Below are 13818 nucleotides of genomic sequence, written 5' to 3'. Positions count from 1 at the left end.
CTGTTGTCAAATACAGAAAACTATAGTTGAAGAAAACTTTATTTACATGTGGGTGACAAAAGCTATCTTCAGAGTAATTTCTCAAAAGCATCATGATTTTTCGAAGAATACAATTCAGAATGAATGTGATGATGACTAATCTTTTGAAAAATGAAAGTCTTTTGTAATGCATTAACTTGTGAACTTGTGCCAAGAATTAAGAGTGATCTTGCATCAAACCTGCTTGCTTTGCACAAAACCCGAAATGTGACTTCAAAAAACAGTAAATGTTCTAAAAACATTTTCAGGAAAAACTGGTGGTACTTACAGAAACCCTTTTTCAATTTTATTGCAGATCTCCACAGGATAAACGGATTCTTCTCGTGAATTCTCAGAACAAGTCTCTGTCTCAGTCTTTTGAAAATCTCTTTGATGAATCATCATATGGCTTATTACAAGTATGTATTATCTTTGATTTTTTTTATTCTGAAGACCTTTATTAAAAAATCCCACCCTAACATGTCATACAAATATTCCCTGAATCATTGCCATTGTAGAAACATTGATTATATCTGAAAACAGGTGCTTACTATAGAAAGTACACTTACTTCTAAGTTGTTTTCTGTGTTCTAATAATTTCTTAACTTCCCTGTGGTAGTATTTCAAACCTATTCAAGTTAATGTTGTCTGTGATTCTATACATTTAGGTACAGATAGTTTTAGAAAGCAAAAGAAGGAAAAATTTTAGAGGAGTTACTAAAATGTATTAATTAGAATTTTCTAAATTCTACTTGACTAAATATTCTTTAACTTGATATTGTCTGACAGTTTTGAAGGGGTGCTGGAAATACAGCAGCAGAGTGCAATATTGCCTAAAAGAGTTGTTTTTTATACTAAAGCTGCTTATCATTTGGGTGGTGTTTGTGGACTCATGAAAGTCAGCAGCAAAATTTCCAGTGATTTGAATGAGGCCAGAGTTTTGATCCACTGATTTGTTTAGTTAAAGAAAATCTTCATGAGTGAATTACATTAGTTTCTGGACTTAGTTGTCAAATCAAGTTTTGTGTGAGATTCCTAGCAGAGTATATGATGATTCAAGATGCATTTTCTCTATGAAGATAGAGAAGCTAGGCAAAAGGAAGATATTTTGTGGCATTAATTACTGGAAAGTAGGTCAGGCTTACTGAGCATACTGCTATCCAATCTTCCAAATCAATCAATAGCATTGCCTTAATACTGAAGATATCTTCTTTTGATCATGTAATGAATGTACTGTATGAAACTACTAATACATGAAACTTCAATAACTGTGAGACCTACAATATTCTTCCTGTTGTTTTGCTTTCTTTGAGCACAAGAATTCCAAATAATCTGAGGCTTTTTGTATTTTACTTGTTTTCCTTGTGATAACACAGAAATTGAAGAAAGATCCATACACAGTAACAATGGGAAGATTTTCCAAAGTCACAAACTATATTTTTGACAGTTTCCGCTTAAGTGACCCTTCAAGTCAAAGGCGACCACCATCAGAAATGGCAGACTTTCTCAATGATGCTATTCCAGGGTTGAAGATAAATCAGCAGGAAGAACCAGGATTTGAAGTCATTACACGAGTGAGTGTGTAAATGAATATGATACAGATGCATTGATTCTTTTTATGCACACCTTTAAAGGAATGGTATGACTTGAAGCTTGGTGAGCTGTACTGTTTATGCTTGGAGATTGTGGCATATGCTGCCCTACCATTTATTCACAAGAGTAAGATTATCATGAGCTACTTCTAGACTGTGTCATTTTTATACCTGCAAATATGAGTTCTGCTTTGAAAGAAAGCTTGTCATTACTGAAATGGGGATTATCGTTATCTTAGTCAATGCCCTGAGAAGTCACCCATTTCGTGCTTGGTGTTTCCTCTGCAGTTAGAGTGAGCTATGTTAGGTAAAATTGGGGTATGCAGGTTAACCAACTTTCTTGGCTAATCACTTTAACATTGCAGTTTGTTTTAAGAGGGCTAAGAAGATTAAACCAAAGTATTTAACGGGATGATTAATGTCTAGGGTGTATAAATGTAGAGGTTTATGTATGACTTGAACCAAAGCTAGAATGAACTTGTAATTGGATCATGAATCACTTTGGGCTCCTGTTGGTGTCTTTTACAGATAGGTGGATAAGGTTTATTTTTAAGTGCTTGTGATTACTACTTAAGCAGCTTACATGTTTTTAGAGTGTTAAACTGCTTTGAATGTTGGGGGTTTTTTTCTTGAGTTCAAAATAGTGTTAATATCTTAGCAATAGCTGTATGAACTATGTAATTCTAAGAACTTGCTGCCTAGCACTTAATCAGTTGTTTTATCAATGAGAGAAAGTATAACAAATGCTACATACTGAAAATAACACTGACCTGTATGTCTTTATCTGGCAAATGCCTTAGACTTCTATAGAGTTGAAACACAAATTGACTTGGTGGTTGCCATCATCGAAATATTTTTAAAAAGTAAGGAATTACTGTCTGCTGAATTCTGCTGTGGTTAAATGCGCAGTTTGGGAGCTGAGAGAGACTGAGCACAAACTGTGAAACTTTGGTGGATGTTAGGAGTTCTTGAAAGCACATACAGTCTTGGGGTTTTTTTAAGGGGTGATGTACTTGAATTGATCTTTCAGTCACACTGTGCCATCTGTGTGGGCCAAGCATCTCTGAACCCAAGTTGTTTTTCAGTTCTGTCTTAAGATATGTTAGTGTGTATCAAGAATGTGCTTTAGAAGTCAAGCTCTGTATTGTCCTTGTTTGCTGTGTTGCACATACCTAATACATTGCCAGTTGCATAGAGGCTTTTAGTCCATGGGAAGCTAGCACAGAGGTGTTTGTGGGGGTAGAAGGTTATTTAAAACACACATGTGCATCCTCCTCCAAAATCTGAAATACTAATGTGTACCCAGGTTCTCAGCACAGAGTGTCTTGCTCTAAAGATCTGCTTATGTTGGTCCACACTACTTGCTAATGTGGACACAGCCTTAGATCCTTACAGTAGCTGACTGAGGTATGCACCTGTGAAAATGTACTTGCACCGAATGTAAGAAACTGGCAAACTTAGTACTATTTGTGCAGTTTAAAACTACTAAAGCACTTCAGTGGGATTCATATAACATATTTGTGTGTGTTTCAGATTGATCTAGGAAAACAGCCTGAAGTTAGTAGAAGAGAGCCTGTGTCAGCTGAAGAATGGGCTAAGAATATGGATTCTGAAGGAAGAATTTTAAATGTCGACTACATAAAGCAATTGATATTCAAAGGGGTAACTTGTTTTTCCAAAGTCAGCAAGACCTATGGCTTGATTCTGGCCCCTTTTTCTTTCCTTCCCAAACCATGGTTGTGCTGTTTTCATTACACTTGTAATGCTTTGTGCAGGACTTTGAGCATGAGCCACTCAGTATTGTTGGAGAGACTTCATAAAGCATGATTTCATGCTAATCAGATACCTCAGCAGTCTTGCAACCATACAAAGTGCTCTACGAGGAGAGAAGAGAGATCTTGTGGTGGCTGGCTAAAGTGAGAGAGTTGAAAACACAAAGGCTTAAGTGATAAAGAAGAGAAATCAAAGTGCCTTTCAGGAAAACACCGGTGCTTCAGTGTTAGGATATCTGGTTTATTCTTTTCTTTTTGAGGGTTTCTTCTTATCTTTCTCCAAAAAAAGGTTCTTTTCTTTGTGCAGCAGTTTGCCTGGATGTGGCCCTCATCAGAGCAGTCCTAAACACTTTTGCTGACTTTTTTTTTCTTTTAATTGAATGGAGGGTTTTTGCAATATGAATGTGAATTTAGTCTGAGTGATGGAAATTTTGAAAACTTTAGTTATGTCCTGTAGCTATTCTACCTAATGTTACTTCAGTATTTCCCTTTTTTGATGGGAATCCAGCTGCGTTAATGCATTCTTTGTGCACCTGTTGATGCATGTTTGCAAGCATGCAGTCTTGCATTCTTGGAGTTTGAGCAGAAGTAGTGAATGATAACATTGATATTACAGGTTTTTTAAAGACCTATACATATTAAATAATGCACTGTGAAGTGGGTAGAGTGAAACTGAGGCCCTTTTCAATTTCTGTGACTGTTCTTTAACATACCTGTGCCTGAGGTGCCCAGTTAAGGACCTGACCCTTCTGCAATCATGAGAATTACTACAAACCTTTTCTTCCAGTAGCCCATTTCCCTGTCACTTCTGTTGTCACTTGCATTGAGTGGGTGCTCAATTTTATTTATGACTCAAGTTCCCAATAACTTCCAGTACATTAAGTGCAGATCCTCATTAAAGAAAACAGTTAAAATGCCTCTCTTAAACTGTTTGCCTGTTACTGGAAGAGTTCCAGTTGCTACTTGTTTTTGCAGTGGTTGATTCTATTTGCTGCACCATCTTCTTTGCCTTAATCTGATGGCAAATGAAGAAATATAATGAGGAATCAAGCTAGCCTTGGACTGGCAAACTGGGGAGTCTGATAGCAGAAGTGCCTCATTCTCACGACTATGTTGGAGGAGTTGAAAGAAACTCTTTTGATGCAAGTGGGATATAATTCAGCTAGCACATTTTTGTAATCTAAAAATGATGAGCATTACTTGGAAAGACTTCTGACAATAGTGTCCTTGGGTGGACACCAGTGGTTTTGATTGCTTGGAAGATTCATCTGCATGTTGGCCATGTCTTGTTAGATGAAAATACTTGTTTAAAAAAATAAATAAATTGAAGTCTAGTGCTCAAAATCAATTTGTGGCGAGACCAGAAGTTTGGCAGTTAAGCAGCATGGTGTTTAAATATATAAATTTTAAGGGTGTTTTGTTTGCTTCTTAAAGTCTGTGATGCCCATAAAGTTTTTATTTCCAGCAGTGAAGCAAAAATATAGGAAGAAAAATCTTTTGTGAAGTTTCTTTTTTATCTTCTAAGGATGAATCCAGTGCTTCTACAGTTTTCTGCTTAATCATGCTCTCTTCCTCCCCTTTCCTCCAAGTGTGATACCTAGTTAGCAGATAAGATTTGACTACAATGTAAAAAGAAGCTTACTTATAAAAATTCTCTTTTAAGTTTTTACTTTAAGAAGTGTTGTATCACTATAGGAATGTTTCCTCACAAAATTGAAATAGTCTTTGTTAATGTTTCATATCCATTTTTTCCCTAGGGTCTCTGCCACACTTTAAGAAAAGAGGCATGGAAATTTCTTTTGGGGTATTTTCCTTGGAATAGCACTAAAGAAGAGAGAGCAAGTCTGCAAAAAAGGAAAACGTGAGTACAATGGGGGTTTTGTTACAAAATAAATCAAAAAGCTGCTTTTTTTTCCTAAGGCATATAGTGATGTAGAAAGCTTTTGGGAAACTTGAAAGACAGCTGCTAAAGATCATTGAATGCAAAGAAGTGTGTGAGACTTTCTTAAAAATGATTGTCATACTAAAGTAAAAATATGATATAAACAGGGTGTTGTTATCCCATTTATGCCAAAGAACAAATGGAATGAATGAATGCTTAAATAAAAAAAAAGAAATGTAATAATTGAGCATGCTTTGGTTTCAGAATTATCTTTCTTCTTCAGGGACGAATATTTCAGGATGAAACTGCAGTGGAAATCTGTCAGTGAGGAACAGGAAAAACGAAATTCAAGATTAAGAGATTACCGGAGTCTTATAGGTAAATTTAGATTTAGAAACATACCTAACTGTACAAATTCACACACTCTTACAATTCAATGTGAAGTTGAAAAAATGCAACCTTCCGAGTAACCTGTATGAAGAGGCATTAAAAACTAACATGTTGCTGTTTTCAGTGGTGTCTAAACTTTGTTACATACTTAATACTAAAACTTTCCTAACCAGAGTAATTCAGAGGTTTACACATTACTGTAACCGAATGGCTGGATTTTTTAACTTCCTTTACTTAATACAAAAAGCTCTTTATTTCATGTTATTTCATGATGTAATTTTACTGGGAATGTCATTAAAATAATGACATACAATAAGAATGTGAAAACATGTCTGTTTATGTTTTAAAATTTCTGACAGGTATTTGTATACATGCATTCTGACTTGTGGGGTTTTATACCTACTTTTAAAAATTTCATCAAGTTCTGATGATGATTAGCAGTTTGTGTCCTCAGTTCTCTTTGGTAGTGAGATTTGGGCAGCAATGTTTAGGATTACTAAATAATTATTTCAGGAGACAGGATAAGATTTTTGTGTTATTCTGAGACCTAGACTAAACTTATTTCAGCCAGTTATTCAACAGGCAAGCTGAAACGGTTTAGAAAGTCAAATCTTAGTAGATTAGTAAACTACCTTTTTAGAGAGTGTGTGTGTTAACAGGAAAAAAAATAATATGCAGAGTTCAAAAAAGGCTGATGTTTTGGTTCTGTTGAAGCAGTTCTGTTCCATTTTAAGTGTTTGAGATGTAAATGACAATATTAAGCTTATGTTCTAAAATACATCCAAAACTCCAGAATACTCGTTTTATTAAAGTGCACTAAAATTTTTGCATATTTCAATACATCAGTCTTGAATTTTACATTATTAAAGAGTATGCTGTGTGCTTGGTATGTTGGAGGCATGAAAACTGCCTGATGAAACAGGCAGCTTCAGCTCACTGAGTTAATAGGAACTTGTTAAACAGAATCTATAAACATGCTGTCATGAACTGTCACAGTGTCTTTGAGGTGATCATGTAGTAACTTTCCTACTATGGCTTATGCTGCATTGCATAAGTATTCATAAATGGCATGGCATAGCTAACTCACATAAAATTGTTCTTAATCCCTGTAAGCGTAAAACATTTTCACTGAACTATAATCAGGAATTTTTCCATGAAAAGTATTAACAACAAAAAAAAAAAGCAAAAAGCTTTAAAATCTGTTTATAAGCAAATCCTTTTATTGCAGACAGGAAGGATTGTCTTTCTTTTAAAATATTCTTTATTTTGAAATGACATTCAGTTATGCAGTTGTCTTAAACACTTCAAAGCCTTGCAACAATGTTTGAGGAAAAAAGCAGCAGCTTAAAAACATTCTGAATTCATTTGATGGTGGCTTTGTAGAACTGGTTTTGAAAATGTTTTTAAATCTGAACTGTTTTCTTAGAAAAAGATGTAAACAGGACAGATCGAACCAATAAATTCTACGAAGGTGAAGATAATCCAGGATTGATTTTACTTCATGATATTTTGATGACCTATTGCATGTATGACTTTGACTTAGGTAAGTTCTGTTCCTCTGTAAAAGCCTTTTTTAGTTTCTGATACGCAGCTTTGCTTATGTTAAGGCCTGTTAATACAATTGAACTTGTATTGATTACAATGCTTTTTGTAAATGTCAAGATTTGTATTTTAATAATGTAGATAACTTTGTTCAGTTTCTCATCCTATTTCTTCCTCTCTTCTGTCTGATGTGTGTCACAGGCAGCTGAATTCATCAGCTGAGGTGGGATTGGGAATTAAGTGGCAGTTTGTCTTCACCATAGCCCTACTGTTGTGTTGGGGCTTTTTGTTTGTTTTTAGAATCGAAGCAAGTTTGCTTTCAGAGTTTTAAATGGGTTTGGGTCTTTGGAGCTTGAGTGCTATATCCATTTTTAAGACTGAAATATCAATAAAAATGATAAACCAGCTGCCACTGCTGTAATTAAAGCCCAGCATGCTGAACCAGCTGTTTGTAAACATGGGTGTTCTTATGAATACTTTAAAAGCTGGTTCTTGAGGAGTACACTTAACAGTCTGTCAAAAATTACGTTTTAGCATACACATCTGTTGCAGAAGGAAGAGCATATAACGTCTTGCTTTAATCGCAGTGTATGTGAGATGTCTAAGTCTTGGCTTCTGTTAATTGTCTTGGAAGGGAGGGAAGAATAGATACTTCTAGTTGGTTCCCCGTCCACCCCTGCCATGGCATTTGGCTGTTGTGTACTTGTGTGGGTTTTTTTTTTTTTTTTGGTATTCTATCTCAGAAAAGTGTTGGAATTCTAAAAGCCCACTTCTTGCCAGATTTTGAAGGCAAGAAGTTGGAACAAATCTTTAATCACTAGTAAACTTGTTGCAGAGCTGTAGTACTTCTTAGCTTTTGTCCTTTCTGTCAAGTCTGTAGAGAGACTTGATCTTTGGCTTGAAAAAGAAGGGAAAAACTAAAACTGATTGAGGCTGTTTAAATATGTAGCTCTGTTCCATGTGTCTTTCCACATTTCAACCTGCGTTAACACGCAGTGACATATAAGTGAAATTAAAGCACATTCACCACCCACTCTATTAAAAACATTGTTTAGATGGCTTAAATGTATGCAGTGGACAAGTTTTCTGTTTTATAAACAAGCAAGAATAATGGAAATATAGTACATTTGACATTGGATCTGTCCAAGGCTTCTAAGCTACTCAAGCATTGATATAATGCTACTCTTAATCCTTCAACAGCAGCTGTAGAGATCTGAGTAATGCCACAAACTGCCGGATAGGAGAGGGGACAGAACAACTGTTAATGCAATGTTTTTCTGAATGAATTCCTCAAGTCTGCATTAATGAAACAGTTTAAAGGTCTCTTAAAGAATAAAACCAGTCTTGAACAGAATTTTCTCTGCATTTATTTTTAATTGGCTATCGTATTAAATGTGTGAGGAATAAAACATTTTTTTTTCTTTTGACCTTTTAATTATTTACCTGTTTTCTGTTCCTTGTTCTGTTTTTCTTCTCACACCTGCTCCATATTTCACAGTCATTGACTCCAATCCTCTTTTCAGTTATTCAGTTATAATTACATCATTAAGAAATGGAATCAGCCAAGCTTGAGTCTAACTGATAAATGTCATGTCATGTTAAACCAACCACTGATGATAGACATACACATAAATCATGTTCTCCCTTGCTTAAGGAGGTCAGCAGATATAGGGCTGTAGATAAGCTGACTTGAGCATCAGTGATAAGGTAGTTGGAAAAGTCAGGAAGAAGGGGAAAAGTGAGCTCTAAAAATCCTTGTCCTCTGTTCTTAATTGGGCTGTTAATTACAGATAAGGAAGCTGGAAGAGGCATTAAAAAGCTATAAAATTTTGAAAATGTTTTGTATGCAACTAAAATTTTCTAGCTATTTGTAAAAGTGATATGCTCTAAAAATGGGCATTTTATTCTCCAGTTAAATGTAAGCTTTTATAAGGCAGGTGAGGTGCTTTTTAGGGCACGTGGGCTTGATTCGCCATTTCTGGGCACAGAAACCTAAAGACACTTCTTGAATTGGGTCTGGATATGTGTTTCTTTCATGCTTCTCACAAGCAATACTTTGCTGTTAATCCCCTTCCCCAGTTTGATAGGTAGTAGGGTTTTTTTGTGGTTGACTGCTTGGTTACGTAGATGGTCTTAGGCTTTAGTGTATATAAAATACCATCAAAGCAGAACAGTTCCTGCTTCCCTAAATACAGGAATCCTTCAAGCATATTCAGTGCCAGGAATAAGAAATGTTAAGTGCGAAATTTTCTTTATAAAAGCTATTGCACCATATGTTTTCTTGGGATTGAAACTCAACATCTCTTCCTCAAATCTATTTAAAAAGAAAATCTTCAGTTGGGGGAAAAAAAGTGGGAAGACATTAAAAGATTTTAAATGTATGGAAGAAAGCAACCATTTACAGATGGAGAGGAGAATAAATATGAGTCTGTATTTGTGATGGTGCAAGGTATATGTTTAATCTTCTTTAAAATATCAATATATGCTTCTTCTGAGTTCTAAATGGGAACTATTTTTACTGAAAATTATTCTGGTGTCAGCTCAGTTTCTACGAATTTTAACAACTGCAAAAACAATGCATTTGTCTTATGTTCTCTTTAGATTGGCAGAAAACGTGGCTAAATCTTGTTAGATCTGCTGGATGTTGGTTATTATTAATAAAAAAAAAGTCTTTAGTGGTGGTTAAGCTGGAAATTACAGCATCTGTACAAACTTGGAATACAAACACTTGTTTCACTCAGTCTTTCAACACACTTGAAAAATTACTGTTTGACTGCTGAGTTCAACTAAATTCCTATTCGCTTTTTTTTTAATTTTTCTCCGTAAAGGTTATGTCCAGGGGATGAGCGACTTGCTTTCACCTCTCTTGTATGTTATGGAGAATGAAGTAGATGCCTTTTGGTGCTTTGTATCATACATGGATCAAATGGTAAAATAAGGCTTTTTTTAGCCCATGTAAACAGATAAGCTGTGGATAATATTTGAGGTTAACTTTATTTTATAAACTTCATTGGGTTTTTTTGAATGCTTTTAAAGCAATCATCTTATGTTTGAAGTCAATAAGTTTTTTCTGATTGACACAGATTATGGTGGGTTTGTGATACTATTACTATGCAATATAGACAAATTCAGCTCCTTGGAAATTCCAGAGTAACTCAGAGCCATCATAGACAAATTCGTATTAATCAGGAGTCCTCTAGCAGGTTTTGTCAAAGATAATGGTTCCCTGTCATACTTACCTTTTGGCATTTGTTAAATGCAATTTAGACTTTCCACAAACTGAAGCTTTTATGAATTGTGCATGTGGTGAAACAGAATGTGACTGGTATGAGAATTAAAAAAAAGTTGTCTTTTTGGTTTGAGTGCAGCGGTGCTGCTTGTAGATACAGAGCATAGGCTGATTTAAAATATCATTTATTACATACAAAAGTGTTATCGAAGAAACACAGTTCACTGCTTTAGTTAAACCTTTCAGTAAAAGGCAGACATTTCATTAGATGGAAGTACAGTTAACTGTCCGTATGTTAAATGCCTGAAGAATGACAACCACTGTTGCAATAACAAAATTAAAAAAAAAAAATTAAAAATAGCTGTAAAGCTCAAAATTATCATTGGGTTAATAAAAATGACAGTGCTAATATTTTATTCCATCCAGCATCAGAATTTTGAAGAACAGATGCAGGGTATGAAGACACAACTAATTCAGCTGAGTACTTTGCTTCGTTTACTAGACAGTGGATTTTGCAGTTATTTAGGTAGGTGTATTATTCATGCACAACAACTAAAACAACCTGTTGCATTTTATGTGCACTGATATCCTTACCAGTCTTTAAATGTAATTCCAATAGTAATATTCTATGAATACAGGACTTGTAAATTAATAATGTCTAAAAGATTTCAATAATGCCTCCATGCCTATTGAAAAACAGGGTCATCTTGTTACTGATTTTAAAAATATACCATTCTCTGGCAAATATCTTTGATTCTGAAAAGGGGCTACCATCTTAAAAAAAAAAAAAAAAGTATGATTGTGTGCCTGTAAAGTATGTGGGTTTTGTTGTGGTTTTTTTTTTCCCTGTTGTCTTAACCAAATTTGGTGTTTATGAAATGTAACACTCTTATTCCTAGAATCTCAAGACTCAGGCTACCTTTATTTTTGCTTCCGATGGCTTCTTATCAGATTTAAAAGGGAATTTAGCTTTCAAGATATTCTTCGACTCTGGGAGGTAAGAAGATATTTCATCACAAAAACCCCAGCAGTCTTTTTACTTTAGAACAAAAAGCACAGATCATTCTGCAAAGTGGTTAATACTCTAATGGATTTTTTTTTTTTTAAACTGAATCAGTGGAATGAGGTGAGGACTTATTAGCATATGTTTTGTCTGTTTAGCCTAAACAACAACTTGGGAGGTTAATGAAAAAATACTTACAAGAGCTAGTGGGGATAAATTGGCTTTTCAAAAAGGTCTGGACAGGATCCTTCAGATGAGGCTCTTAAGTGAAAGTAGTAAGTGGAGAGTACCAGTTAACTTTTAATGGAAAAGAGCTTATGCTAGAAGAAATAGCATTTGTGTGTGTGTGTCTGATTAATTCCTTGATATTTGTAGTACTTTATAGATTAAGTGCAATGAAGCACTGGCAGGGTAGTTTTCGTGTTAGCCAAAACCATAAAGGGGATAGTGGATGTCAGATGTCAGATTCATGATAAGGCCTTATGATGCCAAATAACATAATGTAAAACATGAAAATGTGGGAGCTCTGATAATTCCAGGTTAATGAGATCTTTTTTTATTTAGGTGATCTTGGGATCAGATGGAGTAATTAAGATGAACTAACATTTTTGTTGAACACCCTTTTAATTCTTTGTTCCAAGAAAATTGAGAAGTCTGTCAACAGTACAGGTTTATTGTCTAAGATGCATTTAAGAAGAGCACAGTATCCACTGAAAACTCCCAAACAAGAGAATAAATGTTCAGATGAATGGAAGGAGTATTTTCTAGGACATAACATCACATAGAGCTGTGCTGGGGAACAGAAGGGTAATGAAAAGAACAGGACTGAGATGCATAAAATTTGTACTATAATGAAAAATAATGTTGTTTCTGGTATGATGAAAAATAATGTTGACGCTTTTATTCACTTTTTCCACTAATGAAAAAGGAGTCACATAAAGAGGAGGACCAGTATTTAAAACTGTCTAAAGTAAATCTTTTTTAGCTTGTTATCATCAGTTGGTAGAATTTACTATCATAGAGTATTGAGGTGATATTTTAACTGAAGAGGACTAAAAAGTTTATGAATAACATTCATAAATAAAGGAACCAAAATATACAAACCCAAAAGAATTCTCTTATTCCAAGTTATAAATGGTAATAATTTTGGGGAAAAAAATTCAGCCATCTCATTTTCTCCCCTCAGTGTTATGTTGTCTTTTCAGTATTTTTTTTAAAGACTAATTTTTCTTTTTAAATTGATGACAACAGTACTTTTATTTATAGTTTATAGTCTCAGGCTAGCATGTTTTTATCACCTCTGCTTTAATGCATGTATACACATGCATACAGAAAAGAAACACACTATATTTCTAATTCTTAAGTATATTTTTTTTCTGTCTTAGGAAGATGATGGAAACCTAGTCTTGTAGGTTCCTTTTAGCACATCATAATGTATGTTTACTACAAGTATTTAATTTCTTTGTTAGGAGATGTGGCATTGGAAAGGGGATATCTTGCTTTCCTTTTTAAAACAAACTAAGGCATTATGTTGATGTTTTAATGTGAAAGCTAGTGTCACCTTTGTCACAGTTGAAGTCCAGCTTGCAACAGTGGTTTGGTTTTGGTTTTGTTTTGTTTTTTGGTTTTTTTTTTTCTTCCCTCTTCACAGCTATGCAACTTCATTGGTATCAGTGGAGTGTGTATGTGGGATTTACGAAGGCAAGCTATAGGTACAGGAGACCATTTTCCTCTTTAATCAGTAAAGAGAAACGAGCTGCTTTTAGGGTATTTCAGTCTGAGCAAAATTCATGTGCTGTTTGTTTTGTAATAGCACATGAACTGAGGGAACCCATTTGAAGGTGATGTTACCATTGCAGAGGGTAGAATGGGAAGAAGGGGAAGTACCACCTAAGATTCCAGTCCCAGGTTCCAGGACTTCTGGGGCTTTTTCGGTCTTAACCTATGAATTTCAGGGTGTTCTTTTGGATCTGCATTTCTGTCCTCTGAGTTGCCTCAACCACTAAGGTAGCATTGGATACTTTTTCCGTTGCCACTGGCTTCATGACTTCCAGTGTTTTATCTCAATAAAAAAATAAATAAATAAAATAGACATTCACCTTAGGGATGGGAGATGCCAGTCCCTATCAGCTGGAGTAGAGGCTAAAACCAAGCCCTCCCATTTCCTGAGCAAGAGCCATAATAATCAGATTGTGGTAGAAAATGTGGGTGGTTATGGTACCGCAGGGTGTGCTAGGCAGTGCACCGCTGGGGAGGTGGCATTCCACGTTGTTGGGGTAAGTTGAGACACATTACGTGATTGCGGTTACTTGCAATGCTCTATGCAACACCTTTTTACAGAAATATGAATGCAGGTTAAACAGCTCTGTCTGTGAGTGGGATTATTTGTA

General features: G+C 35.1%; 1 protein-coding gene across 4 annotated transcripts in view; it reads left to right on the top strand.

Moving 5' to 3' along the window:
* Window positions 1-13818, top strand: part of TBC1D15 (TBC1 domain family member 15) — a 35378-nt gene that overhangs the window by 16413 nt on the left and 5147 nt on the right. For 2 of the 4 annotated variants that reach the window (XM_075058133.1, XM_075058135.1), the window contains exons 6-14: window positions 335-437; window positions 1395-1592; window positions 3144-3272; window positions 5140-5243; window positions 5548-5642; window positions 7081-7197; window positions 10025-10125; window positions 10852-10951; window positions 11325-11422. In XM_075058133.1, coding sequence (XP_074914234.1) covers window positions 335-437; window positions 1395-1592; window positions 3144-3272; window positions 5140-5243; window positions 5548-5642; window positions 7081-7197; window positions 10025-10125; window positions 10852-10951; window positions 11325-11422 — 1045 coding nt within the window. Of the gene's footprint in view, window positions 1-334; window positions 438-1394; window positions 1593-3143; window positions 3273-5139; window positions 5244-5547; window positions 5643-7080; window positions 7198-10024; window positions 10126-10851; window positions 10952-11324; window positions 11423-11992; window positions 12236-13818 lie in introns of all 4 variants that reach the window. The other 2 variants (XR_012654499.1, XM_075058134.1) reach the window with 2 other exon arrangements.

The sequence above is a fragment of the Buteo buteo genome, chromosome 26, assembly GCF_964188355.1.
Source record: "Buteo buteo chromosome 26, bButBut1.hap1.1, whole genome shotgun sequence".
NCBI classification, from domain to species: Eukaryota; Metazoa; Chordata; class Aves; order Accipitriformes; family Accipitridae; genus Buteo; species Buteo buteo.
This window is presented reverse-complemented; position numbering and strand designations above follow the sequence as displayed.